Source organism: Halichoerus grypus, chromosome 2 (assembly GCF_964656455.1).
Source record: "Halichoerus grypus chromosome 2, mHalGry1.hap1.1, whole genome shotgun sequence".
Classification (NCBI taxonomy): domain Eukaryota; kingdom Metazoa; phylum Chordata; class Mammalia; order Carnivora; family Phocidae; genus Halichoerus; species Halichoerus grypus.
Genome location: NC_135713.1, coordinates 153,246,268 through 153,268,372, shown reverse-complemented (window position 1 = coordinate 153,268,372; position 22,105 = coordinate 153,246,268). Strand labels below are relative to the sequence as shown.

At 55.7% G+C, this 22,105-nt stretch overlaps 1 protein-coding gene across 5 annotated transcripts in view; it reads right to left on the bottom strand.

The window, feature by feature from the left end:
* The window catches only part of NTN1 (netrin 1), a 176,624-nt gene extending 158,061 nt beyond the window's left edge, over positions 1-18,563 (bottom strand). For 2 of the 5 annotated variants that reach the window (XM_078067912.1, XM_078067917.1), the window contains exons 1-2: positions 3,956-4,041; positions 2,077-3,158 (exon numbers count right to left, since the gene is read on the bottom strand). In XM_078067912.1, coding sequence (XP_077924038.1) covers positions 2,077-3,094 — 1,018 coding nt within the window. In that variant the 5' untranslated portion in view covers positions 3,095-3,158; positions 3,956-4,041. Of the gene's footprint in view, positions 1-2,076; positions 3,159-3,655; positions 3,816-3,955; positions 4,042-18,395 lie in introns of those variants that run through there. The other 3 variants (XM_078067914.1, XM_078067915.1, XM_078067913.1) reach the window with 3 other exon arrangements.
* Between the last annotated feature and the right edge of the window lie 3,542 nt (positions 18,564-22,105).

Here is a 22,105-nt window from a genome sequence, read left to right as displayed (position 1 = left end):
TGTTGATTGCTCAATTTGGCTGTTAAAAAAAAAAAGTCAATCCAATTTGTGCACATAGTTAATGCTGTGGTCAAAAGACAAAATCCTAAACTACAGAGATTATTTCAAGTGCATGACCATTGTTACAACAAATACGGGTTCCATCTCCACATCCAAAGTGACAGGGAAGAGATGGGGGCGGGCGGTGAATCTGAACAATACCAAGGCTAAGACGAATCTTCAAGCCAATACAATGTTACCACAAGATCCAGTGTATTTGCCTCAATGTATTCACTTGCATTTGCCCAATTAGACCCCGCTGTTGACAACCCGAAGATATCTTTCATATGCACATGCAAACTAAAACTGATAGCAAAACCGTGGGAGGCCCTTTAAATGTCAATAAAGGGCTTTTACGCACAAAAGGAAGCAAAGAAAAGAGGGAGGGGGAAAGAGAAGGGATGGGAAAAACCAACATTTCTAAAGGAATGGAGCAGATCAAAGCAATTTTATTCTCAAAGACCACTAAGTCAGGGTGTAACTACTAGCTCGCCGAGGAATCCTGCAAAGTCTCTTCAAGCTGGCAACCCGTTCAGTCCCTTAAATGAGGGGGATGAACAATTAGGTCTGCAAAAGCGGGACCCGGTGCAAAAAATGGAGGCCTGCGCCAAGCAACAGGAGTTGCAGCCCTCTGCAGCCCAGGACGCCTGACTGGGCCTCAGTGCCCACCCAGCTCTCCAAGACATGTTTTCCATCCGCTTGCTCAAAAGTCTGCATCCACAGTCATGAGGCACAAACTATTCGACAACAACATGACACAATTAATCAGAACCAGACCTCAAAACGTGTGTTTGTGGGGACCAGCACACTTAGCAATGTGCCTCCGACCGGGAAGAGATTGAAGAAACCCGCGCTGGCTGCCTGGGGGTTGGGGGAGGGCGGGATAGCTATATGTTCACAAAAGATGCACACCGAACGGTGTATGGAGGAACTAAATACTGTTCATTAAAATAGAATGTGGGATTTGGAAATTTACATCTCATACTGGAATTCTCTGGCATTCCTCCTCCCCCCCCCCCATTTTGTTTTTTGTTTTGTTTTGTTTTGTTTTCCTGGGGAGAAACTGATGCCTGAAAGTTTCTACAGCAGCAAAGTTGTACAATTCAGAAATAGAACGGATCTCTCTCTCTCTCCCCCCCCCCCCCACCCTTTTTTTAAGCCTCATTTCTGACCCAACAGTATTCACCAGTCCTGGTTTTGTCAGATTTCTTTCAGGACTTGAAACCCCATTAAAAAGCGAGAAGCTGGACCCTTGGTTAATTCAAAGCTCTTCCATTTCACCTAACCCTGATGCTAACAACACACACACACACACACACACACACACACACGTTGATATACTTTCTGGGACCAGGATTGAATTATTTTAAAATAATTACTGAACTCTCCTTTGTAATCTGTAGATAGTAATTAATTTAAATCACATCATTCTTCTGCTAACACAAATACGCTGTTCAAAAGGGGGGAGGGATTTTTTTTTTTTTTTTCAAACCATAAAAGACAAATAGAGGGTGCAGGAGTGATATATTCGTCCGGTGCCGAACTGGCCCCAAACTGCAAATCCCTCTGCCATCTCCCAAAGGATTTGTGGTTGGGGAGCTGGAACTTCCCGGGAACCGGGCCGGGGTTCCCAACTGCGCGCCCAGCTGCAGCCCTGGGAAAGGGTGGGGGGTGGCGGGGAGGGTAAGGCGGAGGTGGATCCCAGAGCCCCGCCAAACTGAGGGTAAGGCAACGCATGTCTGCATTCGAGTCCGGAGTCAGGGAGACCAGTCAGCAAGTTTTCTGCAAAACCCTCTGCCCCGAAGCATTTCTCATGCTTCCCGGCTTCGCAGAGCGCACTGGGCGCAAATCCGAGCGTCCAGGGCCAGCGCCACGCGAGCCCGTGAACCGGCTCTCAGCCCTCCCCGGTCCCGGGACGGCCCGGAACGCGCCTCCCACGGTCCGCGCCGCATCCACGCGGCCGGCAGTGGTCCGGTGCGGCCGCCAGGCCCCCACCCCCAGCCCGCCGCGCGCGTCCCCGCGGCGCCCCCCACTCACCCACGCACTCGTTGGCCTCGCGGGCCGTGGCGCGCTGCCAGGGCCGGTCGTAGTGGAACGGCTTGCAGCGGTCGCACTCCGGGCCGGCCGTGTTGTGCCTGCAGTCGCACACCAGGCTGTCGTCGCGGTCGCGCACGCAGCGGGCGGCGTGGCCGTTGCACTTGCAGCGGCCGCCCACCTGCAGGTCGGACACGGCGTAGAAGTACGAGTCGCGCGCCAGCTCGGAGTCGTCCTCGTTCTCGTCACCGAACGTGTGCAGGCGGCTGAAGGCCACGCGGATGTCAGTGGCCGTGACCCAGTCCTGCAGCACGGGCGAGTTGTCGAAGTCGTGCGCCGAGGGCCGCCCGTCCAGCGTGCTGAAGGCGATGAGGCCGCCCGAGAGCGGGCGCATGTCGGTGTGCGAGTCGGTGCACACGGCCTCCTGCTCGTTCTGCTTGGTGATGGGCGCGCGGTGCGGCCGGTTGTACATCTTGCGGCACTGCGTGGAGTAGAACTGGAAGGGCACCCACGTGCGCCCGTAGTCCATGGACTTGTAGATGGCCATGGACTCGGGCCGCGGCGAGCAGAACTGCAGGCTCACGTAGGTCACCTCGAACTTCTTGCCGAGCGACAGCGTGAGCGTGACGTTGTGCGGGAACTGCAGGTAGTTCTCGGACTGCCAGCACGTCAGGTTGTGCGGGTTGTTGAGATCGGTGAGGAAGGCGGGCGGGTGCGCCTTCCTGGGGTCCGACGCGTTGCAAAGGTGGCAGGAGCGCAGGCGCTCCTCGCCGCGCTCGCTCACCACGCAGTAGCGCGCCGGGGGCCGGCCGCAGGTGCTGGACACGCGCACGTCCTTGCCGAAGGCCGCGTTGACAAAGTCGGGGATGCAGCGGCGCGGGTGGCCGTTCTCGTCCGAGCAGGGGTCGGGCTGCGCCGCCTGGCCCGAGAACATGCTGAGCCCGGGCCCGCCGCGCACCGCGCCCACCAGGCACGCCACGGCCGCCAGCGCCGCCAGCGCCTCCCACACTGCGCGCATCATGCTGCGTCCAGCTTGCCCCGGCCCGGCCGCGCCGAGGAGTCGGTCCGCCCGCCGCAGAAGGCGCCTGCGGAGAGAGTGGAGCTGCGCTCAGCCAGCCCGCCCCGCGCCCTCCACTCCACCTCCCTCCCCTCCCAGGGCGGGCGGCGAGCCGGGGCGCGGGGCAAACGCCCGGCTTCCGCGGCACCAACCCCGCGGCCGCCCGCCCGCCTCGCTCCCCACAGTCCCGGGGGGAGGGGGGCGGCAGGCGAATCCCAGGCCCCCGCCCCTCCCCCGAGCCCGCACCGCCCGCGCCCGTCCTTCCCGGCCGGGCGGCGAGCCGGGGCCGCGGGCGAACGCTCGGCTTCCCGGCCACCGCCGCCTCCACGCCGCCCGAGGGGGGCATGCCCGCGCCCGCCTGCCGCTCCGCAGCCAGCCCGCCCAGCGCCCCAAGCCTCGGTGCGGGACAGCGCGGGGGCCCGCCGGCCCGCACGGCCCCGCGCCCCTTCCTCCCGCAGCCCCGGGGGTCCCTCCGCGCTGGCCCAGGTCGCGTCCCCGCCGCAGAGTCCGCGCTCGGGACTTTACCTCTGGCGAGGGCAAAAGAGAAAGAAAAGTTTGCCCGGCCCCGGCCGGGAGCCCGCGCGCCGGACGCCGGAGAGCCTCTCGCTCGCGGCCAGCAGGCGCGTCCTGCCTCAGCGCGGGCTTGCCAGCTCCATGCCCGGCGCGGCCGCCGCTGCCCCAGCCCCGGCCCCCCGGCCCCCCGGCCCCCGGCCCCGGCCGCCGCCGCCTCGCTCGCCCGAGTGACGACGCGGCCGCCCGGCTCCCGCCGCTCCCGCCGCGGTCGGAGTGCTGCCCAGCCCGCGCCCGGGGCGCACACACACTCACGCTCGCTGGCGCGCACTCACACACACGCACGCACGCCCCCGAAGGCTCCGCCGCCGCCGCCGCCGCCGCCGCCGCCGCCGCCGCTCGCGCCGGGAGTGGGGGGCGGAGGGGAGCGCGGGGGCGGGGGGCGGGGCCGCCGGGCGGGGCGCCGGCCAATAACGTCGGCGAGCAGCCGCCCGCTCGCGAGCAAAGTTTTAACCCCGGGAAAGAAGAAAGTTAAAGGGAAGCGGCCCGGGACGCGGAGCGAGCGGGAGCGCGAGCGGGTGGGAACCGGGGAGCCCGAGGCAGGGCGGCAGAGACAAAGAGAAAGCGAGGAGAGCGCCCGGGGAAACCCCGGAGAGGGGGCTGGGCCCGGCGAGCACCCCACGGAGGGAGGAGGGGCCGGCCGGGGACTGTCAGCCTCGCCCGGGCCCCCCGCGCCGCCCGGGGAGCCCCGCAGGTTTCCGCCGGCCCCACGCCCCGGGGGAGCGCGCGGGCGTGGGGGGGGAGGGGACGACGTGCTCCCTCCTGGTCCCGGCCAAACACATCTGTGTTTGTTTTCTTTGCTGCGCCGAGGTCGGGCCTTCCTCCAACCCGGCCTGATGGCCCCGGTGGCACCGCGCACAGGGCCGTGCCCCCGTGGGCGGACAGCCGGGAATCCGGAGGAAGAGGGAGGGGGGGAGGTAACCTCTGCCAGCTCACCCCTTCTTCCTGAAGCCCACCGGCGCGGGCGAGAAGGGGCCGCTACCCTGTCCCCCCACGGTTGTCACCGTGCGGTGGGCCTGTGTGCCGGGAAGGCGGCTGGCTCCTTGCGTCCCGGGGATCCTGTGGTGGACTGGAGGCTGAAGATGAGAAAGCAGCCGGACAGCACCGGGGCCCGGGCCCACGCCCCTTCCAGACGGGTCTGCGGGCCTCGGGCTGGGGGCAGCCCAGCCCCCCCCCCCAGGTACCCTGAGGCAGGCTTGTATTTTCAAGGGTGCTCTGCCCCGCACAAGCTCACGCGAGCCTCACGACAGCTTTGCAAAGTAGGTCTTAACTCCATTTCGCAGATGAAGAAACTGAGGTCAAGAAGCTTGCCCAACTCTCCCATGGAGATGTCAACATGGATCAAATCCGGGAATAGAAACCAGGGCTCCTTCCTCTCTTCCTTGTCAAGTGGATAATAATCCCACCCAATTATAGTCTCACGAGGCAGCCTTGGGGCCACCCAGCTTCTCCTTCTTGCCTCATTCTCTGCCACCTTAACAGAAGGACCGAGGACAGTGACAGCATCCTTTGACTATCCTGCTGCGCAGCCAAAGCCCTTTAGGGGAAGAATACCCTGGGCTGAGAGTTTGAAACTCAATCCCTGTTGGTTTGTTACTTTTAGATGAGTGATCTAGTCATAAATCTGGACTGAAAGCCCAGGGTTCTGGTTCTGGCCCAAGAGCCGGCTTGCTGCATTATCTCCATCAAGTGTCTCCTTTTGTCTTATTGGCATTCTCATAAACTGAGAATCTAAGGGGCCTCAAGGCTCGTTTGGCCCAGCTCAGTCTCCTTGGAAAACTGCCTTCCCCAGCCTCCCTGAGAGAGGGCCACCCAAGCCAGCTCTTTTAGGGATGGGAGCTCACCACAGCCCAAGGAAATAAATGCATTCCCTTGCACGACAGACAGCCCGGATTCATCCTCTGCCCTAGGGGAACGCTTTAGCTTTGCTTTCCCTGTGCCATTTACCACTCCCTACACTGTTTATTTCTGCCTTGTGGCAGAGAGGATTCTCGGTGACTTACGAGGCTACTTAGAACATGGCAAAATAACATAAATTAGACAGTGAGGTGAGAGGAGACAGAGGGAAAATTTAACTCTTGTGGGCTGGGAGATCCAAGGGCCATGTCGAAAGCATAGCAGTGAGGAGTAATGCTTTGAAGCCAGAGTGTGTGGCCTTGGCGAGTTTTCCATCTCTCTGTGCTTTGCTTTCCTGGTTTGTAAAAAGGGGACAATAATATCTATCTCATAGGGTTATGAGCATCAAATGAGTTAGCTCATATGAAGACTGTAACTTATAATATGTGGACACACCCATAATGCACTTACATAATCTACACGAATAAAGTGTATATGTAAATATGCATAAAGCCAGGCACATAGCAAAGAGATGTAGCAATGTTCATTGTGACTACTAAGTTGCTAGATCTTTATAGATATTTAAAATAATTTAGGGGGCGCCTGGGTGGCTCACTTGGTTAAGCATCTGCCTTCGGCTCAGGTCATGATCTCAGGGTCCTGGGATAGATCCCCCCCTCCATCCAGCTCTCTGCTCAGCAGGGAGTCTGCTTCTCCCTCTCACTCTCCCTCTGTGCTCTCTCTCTCTCACTCTCTCTCAAATAAGGATAAATAAAATATTTTTTTAAAAATTAAAAAAATAAAATAATTTAAAGAAGAGCATTTAATTACATGCAAATGTAATTCATGACATATTACAAAAGGGGGGAAAGCAAATTACAAAACATGAGGGGCACCTGGGTGGCTCAGTTGGTTAAGCGATGACCTTCAGCTCAGGTCATGATCCCAGGGTCCTGGGATCGAGTCCCACATCAGGCTCCCCTTGCTCTGCGGGGAGCCTGCTTCTCTCTCTGCTTCTGCCTGCCACTCCCCCTGCTTGTGCTCTCTCTCTGTCAAATAAATAAATAAAATCTTTAAAAAAAAAAATTACAAAACATGATGTCTCCCCCAAAAGAACACTATGCACAGTATAAGCTCATTTTTATTTTTTTTAAGTATGCATAAAAAGACAACTTGGTTCACCGTGGTCATCTCTGGATAGTGAGATTACAGGTGATTTTTATTGCTTTTTGCTTGGGCGTTCTCAATTTTGTATGGTAGAATAAGAAGGAGAGCGAAGAGAAGAAAGAAAAACCAGGAAGGGGGGAAATGGGAATAAAGCAAAAATGCTCCCTGGAATGCTCTATTCACCTCCTGTGGGTGGGCCACAAATTTGTCCCTCAGCTTTCCCGCAGCCCAAATGAAAAGGAAACCATGCAGTTACAGGATTCCCGGTGTCCATGAGATAAAAACAGACAGACCTATTACTCAAGAGAATTACAACTATTCTTGGGACTAAGATCAGACAGGAATTTCTCCCCGGGGCGGTGGGGGTGGGGGAGGACATAAAGGGAACACAGTAGGTGGTACTGAGCACACAACCTCAAGAACATCCCCATGGTGGTGACAGCAGTGACCTCCATGGGACAGTTTCTCTCTGACGGCCCGCGATAGAAGCTGGTGGCATCACACCAAAACACAAGTCAGGGAAAGCCAGTCTGGCCAGGACAGGTCTGAAAGAAGCAAATCAGGGTGCCCAGCTCATTGCCCACCCAAGTTGGGTCTGTTTTTGGGGTATCTACTAGGCTGGCTTGCAGAGCGCGCTCCAAGCCTTCCTCCTGCTGTGTTGTTTCTGTCCGCAGAGAATTTTTTATTTTTTTATTTTTTTATTAAGTAATCGCTACACCCAACGTGGGGCTCGAACTCACGACCCCAAGATATCCTGGAGGTCCGGAACATTCTGGGACGCAGTAGAGCATGTCTACCTCCATTCAAAACCCACCTCCCTGCAACTAATACAGTCCATGCAATTCCAGCCCCACACGGCAGCCCAGCCCAAGGATCTGCCTCTTCCAAGTTTTGCAATCAGCCCTCTATCATCCTTCAGTTTTATCCGTTAAGCAAAAATGTTTCCAGTTCTTTCCATGACTTCTCACAGGGCAGTTTTCTGGCCCCTCGGCAGCCGCTCCCAATGCCCTTTCATTTGTCAGTGTCCCTCCCTAAAGCATACTGCCCTCTGAGGGGACAAATGAAAAAAACAGATGTCCAAGTGTTGTGAGAGCTTCTCAAAGTGGGGGTTATAAATACACACCCGAAAAGGCATGTCGGGCTCCGGCAGCAGGATCCTCGGCACAAATAGTTCAAAACACAACAGTGCCGCTCGTGGATGAGAAAGCAAATTCCCAGGTGTTCCTGCAAGCAATGCGGGGGGACAGGGAGCCGCCATTCTCGGCGCCCAGCCTCACCTGGGAAGCCTGAGGATCACTCTAGGAAGAGGAGAATGTGGCCCTTTCAAGAAAATCTATAAGGAGCCAGAGGAGGAGGGGAGGAAAGCCAGAAGACTCAGGTGCCCTAGAAGCCAACAGGGAAGTTTTAAGGAAGGCGGGCTGGTGAGCGTGTCACGTGCCTTCAAGGTCAAGATAAGATCTGAAACAAGTCCTTTGGATCTGAACGATAGGGAAGTCACCGGTGACCTTGGCTAGCAGGGGCAGAGGAGTGCTGGGGACAGACGCCAGACTGCCTCGGGTCATGGAAGCGGGGACGGCAAGTGTAGACAGCAGTTCGCAAAGTGTGGAAACGAGTGGTAGGAAAGAGATAGGGTGATAGGAAGGAACGGAAGGAGAGAGGTTGAAGACACACAGAGCCAGCCTTTTAGAATAGGCGGTCAGGTACCAAAGCGTCAGGAAGTGGGAGCATCTTCTGAGAGCGGGGGAGCAGGTGGGAACACTGGAGGTTGGAGGACAGGGGAAAGCTTGATTGGGTCACTATGGAGGAGAGGCGGATGCTTGCTGGCCAGAACTCAAGCTCCTGCTGAGGTTGGTGACCATCTATGAGAAAGAAAGCCCCAACCGTCCAAGGCACAGCCCTCCGCCACTGCCCCAGCAGGGCTCGGCAGCCCCTGTGTAGACCCAGGGAAAGTAGGACCACCGGATTAATCTAGAGTTGCAGGTTTCTTCCAGGAAGTAGGACAGAAGGGGTAGGGGGGTGGCTGCTGGGATGGACCACGGAAGCAAAGCTAAAGAGAGAAGACATGAAGACAGCACATGGAGAGAACAGGAAACAGAGCCCAGCGTTCTAGAACTGTGCTGTCCAGTGCAATAGACGGGAACCATTGTAACTATTTCAATTTGGGCTTGAATGAATCAAAAGGAAATAAAGTTAAAGTGTCCTCCGTTAATCCTCATTTACAGACAGAGGCGATAAAGAACATTTCTATCATCCCAGAAAGTTCTGTTGGACAGAGCTGGTCTGGAAGATTCAAGAAGAAAGAAGAGATGTGGTGAGTAGCCGAGAAGATCGCAGTCTCAAACTGGAGTCCGAAGGGAAGATTCCAGAGTGGGAACAGCTCTGGGTGATGACGAGGCCCGCTGAGGACAAGAGGGGGCTTCCTGCTGGGAGGCAGAGGTGAAGGGGACTGGGCGTAAGGAGGTCCAGGTGCCGGATGGGCTGTCCACCTGGGTTTTAAAGGCATGCAGGACCAGCCTCAGGACTTGGGGTGAGATGAAGGCTGAACCAGGGGCTGGTGTCTTCAAAGAGGAGGAGAGTGACCTAGATTGTGGGGTGTGGGGTGGGGATTCAGAGGAGGAGATGGGTATTATTTCTTTGATGAAGATGGAAGGAGCTTTGGGTGTTGAGGAGGACGGTCCCCCCACGCCCCCGGTCCTGGGCGTGGGGTAGTGTGGTGTGGAGAGTAGTCCCACTGAAGAGGCCTGTGGTGTGAGTGAGGGGGGGCTGGAATGGGGCATGAGCAAGAAGGCAGGTCAGGGGGAGCACTCGGTGAACATGGGGAGGATGCAGGAGAAGGCAAGGCCCAGCGATGGGGGGCACCGGATGTCACAGGCTCATGGCTTGAGAAGAAGGGCTCGGAAGAAATGAGATAACCCAGGGCCTTCATCGTGGGCGTGACCGAGGGTCCTACTTCTTAAATCAAGCACTGATTTAATGCTTACTTTGTGCCAAGCCGTCTTCCAAGCATTCCATCGATCGCTAGCTCAGAATACTCCTAACACCTGACAGGACAGGTATATGATTCTCTCCTCTTTACGGCGAAGGAAACTGGGCTACAGGGAGGTGATGTGCTGAAGATCACATCCCAGGTGAGCAGAGGAGCAGGGATTTGAACTAACACGATGCGGTACCAGGGTTGGGAGCTCTCAGTCACCGCTCACGGGTAGGACAGACTTGGCTGACATTTGGCACCCATGGGCTTCCGCCACGGCTGGACAGGGGAAGGGGGATACAGATCTACCTGCAGTAGGAGCCGAGAGCTGGCTTGACTGAGCTTCTGAGCGTGTCTGGTTCCCTTACTAGGGCAGACATGAAACCATTTGGTCCCTAGGACCCCCGACAGAAGCTGAACACTCTAGCACCAGAGGCATGGAAGATTCTGGAGTCTGCTGCAGGCATCTGGCCTCCCCAAAAGGGTCAGGGTGGCCTGCTTCGATAGCATTTCTCTGGGAAACAGGAAGAACTGGACACAGACAAACCGTGATTCCAAGTCCCCCCGAGCTGACCTCGTGTGACCTTGAGCAAGGGACTCTGCCCATCTCGCGGTGAAACGGGGATCATCACACCTGTCGTATAGGCTTGTGAGACAAAAGGCTTGTGATTAAAAAGGTGGGTTGTGAAAAGAACGAAGCTGGCCTCTTAGATGATAGTTTAGGGTTTTTTTGGACTTTGGGTTTTTTATTCTCAAAATCCCCAGATCTGGTTCCCAGATCCCTCACCCTGGAAGAATGAGGGGATGCTCACCCGACAGGCCTCAGGGAGGATTGCTCAAGGTGATCCCATTCCCTCGGCAGGGTTTCGGGAGCTGGGACAGCTTGGGGAAAGGTTTTGGAGCATGGAAGAAGAGGCCTGTATAGTGTGGAGGGTTTCTGGAGGTTTACCCATCCATTTCCTCAGTGTTGGGGATGGTCCTCACCTCCAGCTCGGGCCTCCCCAGTTGCCAGCTTCTTGGCTGAGGATTCAGGATTTGGGCACAGAAGGCTGTACAAACCCCAAATCCACCAAATCCTTTAATCTACCAGAGTTCTTTGAAGGGGTGAAAATGCCTGTGGATAAGGGGAACCGGCCGACGTAATTTATTTTCATTTGCAAAAACCTTTTGACAAGGTCCCACCCTGAACGCTATTAAAGTAAAGAAAATGCTTCACCATGGGGGGAAGCTTTGTCAGGGATGGAAGGAAACAAAGAGTTCACATAAAGGGACAGTCCTCTGGATGGAGAAAGTGGGGGGGGGGCTCTGAGCCCAGAGTTGGGGTTCAGCTCCTTCAACACTGACATGAGCTCTGAAGGAGGACATTCTCTCAGGAAAACCTCAAAGTACAGAGGTGATCTCAAGAAACAGAATACATGGGCTGGGGACACAGACAGGGTTCGCAGAAGGTGATGTATTTGGGGGAGAAATAGCTTGAAAAACTTTTATAGGGCTAAAGGTTTTCAGTTGCGATTGAAAAATGCTCTTTTAGGGCCCGAACACGGGCTGTTTCCTGAAGATCATTTCTCCACAGAGATGCTGTTCGCATTTAGGGCCGGAAAATTCTTCACTGGGCAGAACAGTTCTATGCCATGGCAGGGCATTTAGCATCCCTGACCCCTGCCTGTTAAATGCCAGTAGGTCCCCCAAACACACACACACACACCAATCACTCCCATCACTGGAAAACAGCTCCTCACATTTATATATCCCCCCTAGAAGAACCTCCCACTCCCCCACCCCATTCTGATCTACCTGAAATTTAACCTAATGTGCCACTAAGCACCTCCCCCCGACACACACACACACAAAGGAAAAAGCTAAATAAATTCTCAGAAAGAGAACTGGAAACGAAACAAGATGCACTTATGTTTAGGATCTTCTGGGAAGGTCTAGTCCTCGTATCTCAAAATGCTTGTGGAGGTGGAGATGGCCGGGACAAGAGTAACTTGATGGTGGTAAGAGCTGGGAACATAAATAAAGCAGAGGAGGGGATGATGGGGAGTGCCAGGAGGGAAGGTGCATCTTACACAAGGTACTGGGGTGGGGGAATGGGGGTTGCCTCTCTGAGAAGGATCCAGTAGAGCAGAGTTAAGTAATAAAGGGAGCTGTGGGGATATGGAGGTTGGGAGGGGGGAGAAACGTGCCTTCCAGGCACCGAAGACAGCAAGTGCAAAGGTCCTGAGGCACAGTTTGACTTGCCAAGGAACAGGAAGGAGGCCAGCTTGGTGCGGGCTTGAGGAGCGAGACGGGGAGTGGTAGGAGATGAGGTCAGAGAGGTGAGCGCAGGTCAGGGTACACACAGTCTCGCGGACTTTGGTAAGGAATCTGAACACTTCAGGATCCATCCTGGGTACCCGTAGCTCTTAATACCACATTGTTGCCCCGACTAATCCGTGAGCTTCTTGAGGGAGGAATCGTATCTTCTCCCTCTGACTCCCCAGTGTCTTCACGCGCTTCTAGGCACAGCATAGGAATGCACTACAAATTCATGACAATTAAGTAATTAAAAACCTACAGAATTATGGACAACTGGTGATAGCTCTGGCAGGCAGAAAAATGCGCCCCGCCCCCAAGAAGATTATTCACGTCTTCATCCCTGGAACCTGTGAATGTCGCCCTGCCTTCGGTCTTTGCCGCCGGGACCCAGTTGGAGACCATGAGCTGGGAAGATCGCTGTGGATTATCTGGGTGGACCCTAAATGCCATGCCTCAAGAGAGAGGCAGAGGGAGCACTGACAAGATAGAGGAGGAGAAGGCCACATGAAGCCACAGGCAGAAATCACAGTGATGCAGCCACAAGCCAAGAAGACCAGTGGCCACCAGCGGCCACCAGAAGCTGAAAGAGACAAGGAACCAATTCTCCGCTGCAGCCTCTACAGGAGGCACGGCCCTTGATTTCAATCCAGGAATGCTGATTTCCAACATCTGGCAAATCCTACAGCTGCCAGAATTAAAAGGGTCCCCTTCACATCTTAAAAGGTGACTTGGGGGATGGGAGAAAGGAGCAAAGCGAGGGACCACTAACGCGCTGGTCCTGAAATGTTCCTGAAGTCTTCTCAGGAGCAGGGACCATGTCTGGCTGTTCATTCCCTCCCACATCGCTGAGCGGAGCATTTTCCGCAACCACTTGCCAAGAGCTTGCTGTCAGTATTGAGGTATTGTAAACCCCCTTTTCTGGAAGCCAGGATTCCAACCCCTTTATGATTCAGTCCAGAAGGAAGTCCGGAGTCTCCTGAGCATTTGAGAAAAGAGGAGCCACACTCTCAGGGGACTCCAGTCCACGGGGAAGCCTGGATGTGTCTTTACTTCGAAGTGCTTGTCAGCTGAGGTCAGGTATATTCTGTTTTTCTGGAACCACAGATTAGGATGCTTGAAAGAATGGGAGATCACTGGACATTGTTACTCTATGAAGTCACAGCTGACCGTGGACTCTATCCCAGCCACCACTGAGGGATGCCGGACAGGTCCCACCCAAATTCCCGAGGGCACCACTGTATTGGAGAAGAAGTAGGAATAGCCCTTCCAGAATGTCCATCTATTGCTCCCCCGTTTACAAGGGAAGAAGCTGAGGCCCAGAGGCTGAGCAAATTGCCCAGGAGCTGATGTTCCTCAAGATGGCTGTGAGTCATCCAAGTAGGTGGCGGGTCTCCTGTTCAACCGCACTCGGGGAAAACCTGCTATATTCGATCTTGCTAACTTAGGTGGGGAAAAAAAATCATGACTTCGACAGAAAAACGTTTCTCGTGACAAACAACTATATAGAAAGTTTCTCTGCCTAAAGGAGTAAGCTTCGGTTAATTGCAAAAAATCAACTATGCAGAAGAGCTTATTTCCCCACCCTCCCCCCAAATGTCACTCAAATGAGGTATTCCCGGGCCGCATGTCACACAGGGAGAAAGTTTAGGGGACTTAATTCTAAGAGGTGGTACAGGATGGAAACAGACACAGACCATTATTGATTGAGATTTGGGTGAGTGCACAGATTATTCAACCTAACGAGGTATTAAAGGAACGTGGAATGGGTGGAGGGAGGGAGGGGACCTCTGTCACCAATGCTGCCACCTGGCAAGGAGTAGCCACCATGCTAGCCCCCGGAATGATGCCAGAAAGTAGACAGAAGCCTGCATGGATGTGACCTACCCTACGGAGCAACCTCCTAGCCTCTGGCTGAGCACACGGTCTCTGGGGGCTCTCGGGGCGCCCAGCTTCCTAGCCCTGCTTGCAGGGAGCTCCTTGAGTGCTCAGCAGGGCAGTGCTCCCGTCATGCCCACCCCAGATCTCCATCCACACCTCCGTGAGGGTGAGTGCTATGGTGCGTCCCTCCCAAATCCATATGCCGAAGCCCTAATCCCTAGGGTGATAGCATCTGGAGGTAGGAGGGCCTTTGGGAGGTAATGGGATCATGAAGGTGGAGCACTCCTGATAATACTAGGACACAGCAAGAAGGCAGTTATCTACAGACCAGGAAGAGAGCCCTTGCCAGGAGCCAAACTGGCTGGCACCTTGGTCCTGCACTCCCCAGCCTCCCAACTGGGAGAAGTAAATGTCTATAGCTCAAGCCACCCAGCAGGTGGAGTTCAGTTACATCAGTGAGCAAGTCACTTCACCTCTCTGAGCAGCAATCTGCTCTCCTGAAAAACGTGGATGGTGACATTACGTCTCCTTCCTGCCTCCCACCCTCCCGCCCTTCCTTCCATCTCTGCCATGCGTACCAGGAGTCCCAAGCCAACAAGCAGAGGCAAGAGACCCAGAGGTGTCCAAAGCCCTAAACAGATTTATGTTTTATAAAGAACCCAGTACAGCTGCCATCACATGGTTCCCCCAGGGTCACCCTGCTCTTGAGCAGATGACAAACTGCCCTGGGCCACCGGAGATCAGGTAGGGGACAGTGACACCAGCACTGCAAAAGACTGGTCTTTGGGTTAATAATACTTTCCTAATTACGAATAAGTCAATGAGCGTGACTTAGGGAAGACAGGGAGGGGGAGGGGAAGCCAGCCCCAGCCCCACGACTGCGTGCCCAACCCCTAGCACGGTTTGGCACATTGCGGGCACTCGAGAAACGTTTGCTGAATGGAACAGACAGGGGGCCCAGACAGAGCATCCGCACTTAAGGATTAGGGACTTCTTGACGTCCAGACGCATGTCTGGGCTCGAGGCTAGCGGGTCTAATCCGGCTCTGCATCCGTGAACATTTGTTTCCCATGAATCCTTCACCCGAGCAAGGAAGACTCAGATTGTAGGTCATGTTAGCCTCACTCTAGAACTCACATGATGCTTGGAAGCATCAAAATTCCATAATCTGTCACACACACACACACACACACACACACACGCAAAGTACCATGCGTCCTGGCTCCAGAGCGGGACTCAGCCTGTTTCAACAGGAGCCAAGGACCCTCCCGGGGCTGGGTGCCCTCACCCTGGGTCCAAGGGACTCAGGAGACAGCTGCCTCCTGCCTGAGCCCCCTCAGCTAAGATCTGATTTTCTCATCATCTGGATAGTCTCAGCGACTCGCAGCAAAGGGATGAACCAGGCTGACCTTTCTGGAGGTTTGTTTAAAGCAGAACAATGTTTGTCTTGTCCAAACACTATGAATTACTCCAGAGAATCCTGCCCAGTTTTACAATTCACAGCTACAAACGGCTTACATAAATAGGGACTCGTCCCCTCCTTTCCCCCCCCACCCCGTTTTTAACAGCTTCTCCTCCCCCCCCTTCCACTCTTCAGGCCTTCCCCCTGCCCCCCTCACACCTTCTCTCCTCTGAGCCCCAGCCTGGTGAAGGGGCAGGTGTCGGGTACTCTGGACCACAGGTCACACCTGGGTTATTGCTGGCACGGATCCCCTATGGTGGGTGGGCTGCTCTGTCCCTGGTGTGGGCAGGGGTTTGCCTTGCTAAGGGGGGGGCCCCTCTGGGCACATTTGTACTGTTGGGGGGCGGGGCTGTGGTGCACAGTGTTAGATCCAGCTGTGAAAGCGTGTTGGTAAGAAAAGGCTCCTGGGTTTGGGGGGTTCAACAGCCAGCCCATTTAGACCATCCTCATCTGGAGGGGTGTTCAGCTCATCCACAGCTTTTCCTTCTCAGGCTGCACATTGGGGGAGGGGGGAATCCCCCAGTATCTCCTAGAAATAGACCCCCCCCCACTTCAGGCCTCCCATGGGGTAGGAGACAGTAAATGCTGATCAAATATGAAGCACAGAAAGTGAGCAGGGGCATGGTCTTGGGAAAGGAGGGTCAGCTGGGGACAGAGCCCAGTTTCCTAAATTATCTCCCTAAATATAGTCCTTACACCACCTGCACCCAAATGCTTTGGGAAGCTTGTTTAAAATGCAGATTTCTGGGCCCCTCCCCAGGCCGAGGGAAGCTCTCTCTGGGTTAGGGCCCCGGGCTGATGCCAGAGTCTGAGAAATCCTCTCTAGCTCAAGTCCTCTGACTAAACTCGCTGGATGACCCCAGCAAGCCACTCCAGGACTCACGATCACCACCTGCACGGCGGCCCCAGACTCTGAAAAGACCCTTCCCGCTCTCAGATGGTGTGTTTTCAGGGACAGCTGGGTACTAGAACCCAGAAGCAGCAAGGGTGGGTGGAAGCAGCCTGAGACAAATTTTGGGGAGTCACGGAAGCTCCCAGGAGAGGTGTTGGTGAAGATTTGGACAGATGCCAGGGGAGTGTGAGGCCGGACTGGTGGTTGGGGGTGTGAGTGGTGTGTGGGATCCTTGTACTGAGGGTCCCCACTGGGAGCCAAATGCGATTTCATCTTTCCTTTGCAGACAGGGAAACTGAGTCACAGTAAGGAGGAGTGACTTCCACCCAGCAGCTGGTGAAGAGGCATGGGATGCCCTCCCCTATACACCCTGGGACACCCATCTGGCAATCCCAGAAAGACCCCTTCTCCCCCAGCGGTTTCCCTTGTCATTCTAGCCTCTAAGAGGTTGGCTCTTAGGGCCACAGCTCCTTCTAGCTCCTTCTCTTCCTTTGATGGGAGGGTCCCACTGGGCGGAAGGGCCCAGAGCCAAATCTGCCCCTCGAGGCGGACGCACGGTGAGCCCCAACAGCAGGAAAATCAAGTGCCCCGAGCTTCACCCTGGAGAGAGCCAAGCCAGCCTTGCCCACCCGGAGACCCCACAGCCGGGCTGGGGGCGCTGTCGGTCCGTGGTCGGCCGGGTCAGGGCTGCGGCTGAAGCGCACGATCCCGCTCGGCCGGAGGGAGGGCACAGGGCGCCGCCAGGGAAAGGCCCTTTCAGAGCTCGAAGACCGCTTGTGCGCAACACTCGCGGGGACCTCGGGTCGAGAGGAGGTCAGAGGATCAAGCCACTGGAACTCAGCGGGTGCACCAGGGCAGCCCCTAGGGTCTGGGCAGGAGTGGCCAGCTGGAGGCCGCGGAGGGCACGGTGTCCCCTCTCCAGGTCCCCGGGGAGACGGAGCTGATACCGCCGGGAACCCAGAATCAAGCGCCTGGTGAGGGTCGGGATTCCGGGAGAGCGGGCCCTGTTTCTACGATCTACGTACGCTTGTGCATTGGATTCCATCGACAATTCGGGAGATCCAGAAGCTTGCTGCGTGACCTCGGGCACGCAACGGACCGCTCGGGGCCGCGGGCCCTCCTCTTTTGCGAACCGCGGGGTTCGGGACGGATGCTCCCCAAGCCCCAGCTCCAAAGTCCGCGCCTTGAATTAGCGGCGCCTCCTTCTAGTTTAGCATTTGATTTTCTAATCAAGCTCTTTGTCCCCTGCGGCCTTAACCCGAGCCCCCAGCTTCCCCGTCTCCCTCGACCCCCGCCCGGGTCTCGCCCTCGCCCGACTTTCCCGTCGAAGGGCCTCGAGTGAGTGATTCCCGGGAGCCGAGGCCGAGGCCGGCGGGTCCGCGGCGCGGGCCGGGGCTGTATGGAAATGGCCAGAGAAGCCGGCGGGCGCGGCGGCGATTTATTCTGGGAGTGACAGCCCCTTTGAGCGCTCAGCGAATGGCATTTTCTGTCTGTGAAAGCCTTTCTTCCCACCTCTGTTCAGATTAGCCCGGGGGATGAATGCGCCCATTATCCAGCCCGCTGACCATTCTGAAACGCCAAATTAATTACTAAGCACTGAATCAGGCGCCGGGGCCGGGGCACCGGGAGGTGTGAAAATAGCGAGCGGCTGGAGCTGGGGAAGAGGCGAGGGGCGCAGCGCCGAGAGGCCGGGCGGGGTGGCCCGGGGCGCGGGCGCGGGCGCGGCGGGGCCCGGGCGGGCTTGGCCGGCGGCCGAGCGCGACCTGCCGGCGTGACCCGGCGCGACCGCGGGGCGAGCGGGCTGCGGGGACCCGGCGGGCGGGAAGGCGCGGGGCGGGGGTGGCGGCTCCGGCCAGCCCCCGGGGGTTCGCCAGGAACCGCGGGCGGAGCGCGCCAAGTGCGCCGGGCGCGGGGCGGAGGCTCGGCCGTGCGCCGCGCGCCGGTGCGGGTCCCCGAGGCGGCGCCGGGCCCCGCCGCCCCCGGACGGCCCCAGCCCGCCGCCACCCGCGCCGTCCCCGCCCCGGCGCTGCGCCGCTCCGGCTGCCCTCCGAGGCCTTCCCCAAACTTGGGCGCCGCCCTCCGACCGCAGCCCGGGCCGGAGCTCCCCGAGCGCGGGGCCGCCCCGTGTCCCCCACCCACCCCCCACCCCGCGCCCCCGGGCCCCGACTCCCGCGGGCCGGACGGCACTTACCTCCCGAGGCGCCGCGCGGGAGAGCGAGGCGAGCTCTCGGCGGCTCCCGCTGGAGTGCGAGGGGCGCGGAGGAGCGCGCGCCTTTAAGACTCTTCCCCGAGACTCCGCCAGGTGGTGTCAGGCCGGCCGGGCCCGGGCGGCTCCTCACCCCCGCGGCCGCCCTGCTCCCGGCCCGCCCCGGGCAGAGCCGCAGCCGCGCGCTCCCACTGCGCGCCCCGCGGCGCCCGCTCCTGCCGCGCTGAGCCGGGAGCACAGGAGGACAGGATGGGGACAGCTGCGGACCCCCGGATGCCCCAGAGGAAGCCACTCATCCTACCCACTCTAGCTCAGGAGGGCCCGGGGCTGGGAGGAATCTTATTTTTGGACCGGGTGCTGGGGTGGCGCCGGGGGAGGACCGGGCTGGAAAGTCTTGTCCAAGGACGTGCGATTACGTCCCCGCTGTCATCACCTTGGGACGCGCCTTAGGTCCGTGCTAAACCGGTCCTGTCGCCCTTGATCCAAGATGGCGAGCTGACACGCCTCCCCCAATCGCCGCGGACAAGACCGAAGCGATTAAACAGACCGAGAGCTGTCGCCACTTAAAACTAGGGGGAAGTGCCATTCACACTCCTGAACCAGAAAAGTTTAAGAGGACCCGAGGGAATGTTGAAGGAACTCCAGTTCCTCCGGCGAGAAGCAGGAGTCGGCCTGCAAAGAGCCTAGAGCAAGCCTGTCCGCCGCGCGGCGGCTCCAAGTTCAAGGGAGCGAGTGCGTTCACCCGCGGGCCGCACCTGGGAACGCGGCGCAGGGCTCACGGCTGCCGCCCGGCGCGGACTGCCAGGCGCAAGCCACCGTTCTAGCCCCAGGCCATTATTAAAATTGTGACTCATGGGTCCTCCCTCTCAGAAATTATTTTTTGACATTTATATTGAGATTGCAGGCTGCATTAATAATTAACTCAGGTTTTCTGCCTACGTTGTTTACTGTTTATACAAACGCCTTCCTCATTCCTGAGTTTCTCACTGTAGTTTCTCACACAACTGAAATGTTGCTTTGAGTAACCCCCCGGGAAGGACATGTGGGCATGGGGACTTTCTGAGTCTTTGCGTGTCCAGGAATGTCTCTGTTAACTTCCAAGCAGACACTGGTTGCATATAGGATCCTGTAGGATCTAGAACCCATAACCCTTTATGTACCCGTCTAAGATAGGGGTGTCGTTAGCACTAAACAGGAAAACGAGTGGAAAGTGTTTGCTTTGCTTTGTGGCTAATACACCTGGGGGATCCCTGGACCTAACTGTTTGTGACGACCCCTTACAAGTTATTGATTCATTGTCTTCTGGTTTTTATAGTTGCAGGAACTTCTCCTAGAGAAGTTTTAGAGAATAACATCATTCAGACCTTTCTTCCCTTTTTCTTTTTCTTTTTTTTTTTTTTTTTTTTTTTTTTGGCCACTGACTTTAGTTTTCTTCACTTTCTTGAAAGAAAAAAACAAACATATAGGTTCTGTTACTGCCTCCCTTATTAATTACTGTTACTGACCTTGGGTTAGTCCTTTCTTCTCCCCTCACCTGTAAAAGGAACAAATTGGGCTACATGACTGCTGTGGTCCCATTTAGCGCCAGGGGGCTGGGAGCCTATTAGCGGATGATTAAAAAGCAACCATCCCACGACAACAGGATAGCACTGCACGCCAAGTGGGATGGCTGTAATAAAAAAGGTAATAACCAGTGTTGGCGAGGATGTAGAGAAATCAGAACTCTCATGCATTCCTGGTGGGAATGGGGAAAACGGTGTAGCCCTTGGAAAACAGTCTGGCAATCCATCAAAAGGTTAAACATACAGTTGCCCTATGACCCAGCAATTTCACTTTTAGGGATATCCTCAAGAGAAATGAAAACATTAGTCTACTCAAAAACTCGTATATGAATGTTTCTAGTAGCCATTATTTGTAGGAACCCCAAAGGGGTTAACAACCCAAATGTCCATTAACTGATGAAGAGATACATAAAAGGTGGCATATTCCTATAACGCAATATTATTCAGCCGTAAGAGAAATGAAATACTAATGCATGCTACAAAGTAGATGAACCTTGCAAACGGTATGCTGAGTGAAAGAAACCAGTTACCAAAGACCACATGTCATATGCTTCCATTTATTCTGAAATGTCCAGAATAGACGGATCCATACAGACAGGAAGTGGACTGGTGGTTGATTAGCGCTGGGGATGGGGCTTGGGGGCTATGGGGACTGAATGCTAAGGAGAATGGGCTTTCTTTGGGGGCTGATAAACACTGTGATGTTGGTTGCACCCACCCTGTGACTACACTAAAAACCACTGTACACTTTAAATGCATGAATTAGATGGTATGTGGATTATATCTCAATACAGATGTTATATCCAAAGTCCTTCCTGAGCACGCAGTGAGTGTCAGGTGCTGGGGTGAGTACGGGGTTACAGAAGTGAATGAGATGTGGGCTCTGCGCTCATGAAGCTTGCGTGAAGCTTACGGCACAATTGGGAGGTTAGCTCTTTCAGGATCTGCCAAAAGAACGAAACAGCGTCCTCCTCACACTGTGCACAAAGACTTCCATGGCCCATACAAAGACAAGACAAAGGTGATGCTTAGGTATTACTTTCCCGTTCTTTTTCCTCCTTTTCTCCTGCCCGGAAAGAAAAGGCTACGGTAGCCGTGAAGACTTAGTGGACTTTGGCTCTCAGAATAGTGTCTCCCCAGAGAGCAGCCGCCCGCAAAGCCATGGCGCAGTGATTAAGAGCAGCACCTGTAGACAGAGCCAGACCTCCAGGGTTCAAATCCCAGCCCTGCCTCTGGCCAGGCACATAGTCAAGTCACTTACCTTTTCTGGGCCTGCTTCTCTATGGGCAAAAGGGGCATAACAGTTCCTAAGTCATGAGGAGAGAATGAGTTAATATCTATAAAATGATAGCCTGCGGTGGGCGCCCGGTAAGTACTAGCTGATGCTACCACTCAGTCCTTGCTACCCATCTGCCAATCAAGGTGCTTGACTTAGCTCACAGACCTGCTATTTTCTCATGTCCCACTAGGTGGCGCAGACATACCACTTCGGACGCCGGAAAAGGATCCCTGGGTCCCGGCATGGTTAACTCTGGGCTTTGATAAACCACCCCAAGAGTTTGCTCCTGCTGGTTCCATCTGTGAGCTCTAGATAGCAACATCATCTATGACTCGGCAGATCTCGCTAGTCAGTGCCACTCCCTGGGAAAAGTGTTCTCCAATCTAGAGAAACCAGTGCAGGTGTACAAATAAAGTGCGTGGCCCGGGGCAAAATGTCCGCTGTGCACCAGCTCAGGACCTGCTATGGAACGGTCGCTGTGATGCACCCTCCCAGGGCACCCTCCTCCTTTGGATTACAAATATTTTGTAACACCCTCCCTTATCATCCTGAAATGAAATTTACAATCATGCAGCTTTCCCGCACACATAACTTCCTCCTCCAACATAAGCCCCCCGTGAGTGACATATGCAAAAAATAAAAAGAAAGTCACATATAAGTCAAATAACACGCATTTCAATATGCTAATGCACCGCACAGCTACATTCAGTGATGTAGAGAAATAGTTTGCAGGCTTCCGTCTTGGAGTAGAATTACCAGGAAGACCTCTGTGACAAATGATATCTGATCGAGGTGAGTAGCTCTGGTGATTCCAACATCACCAGTGGCCACCGCCCTGGGCAACGTGATTTTTC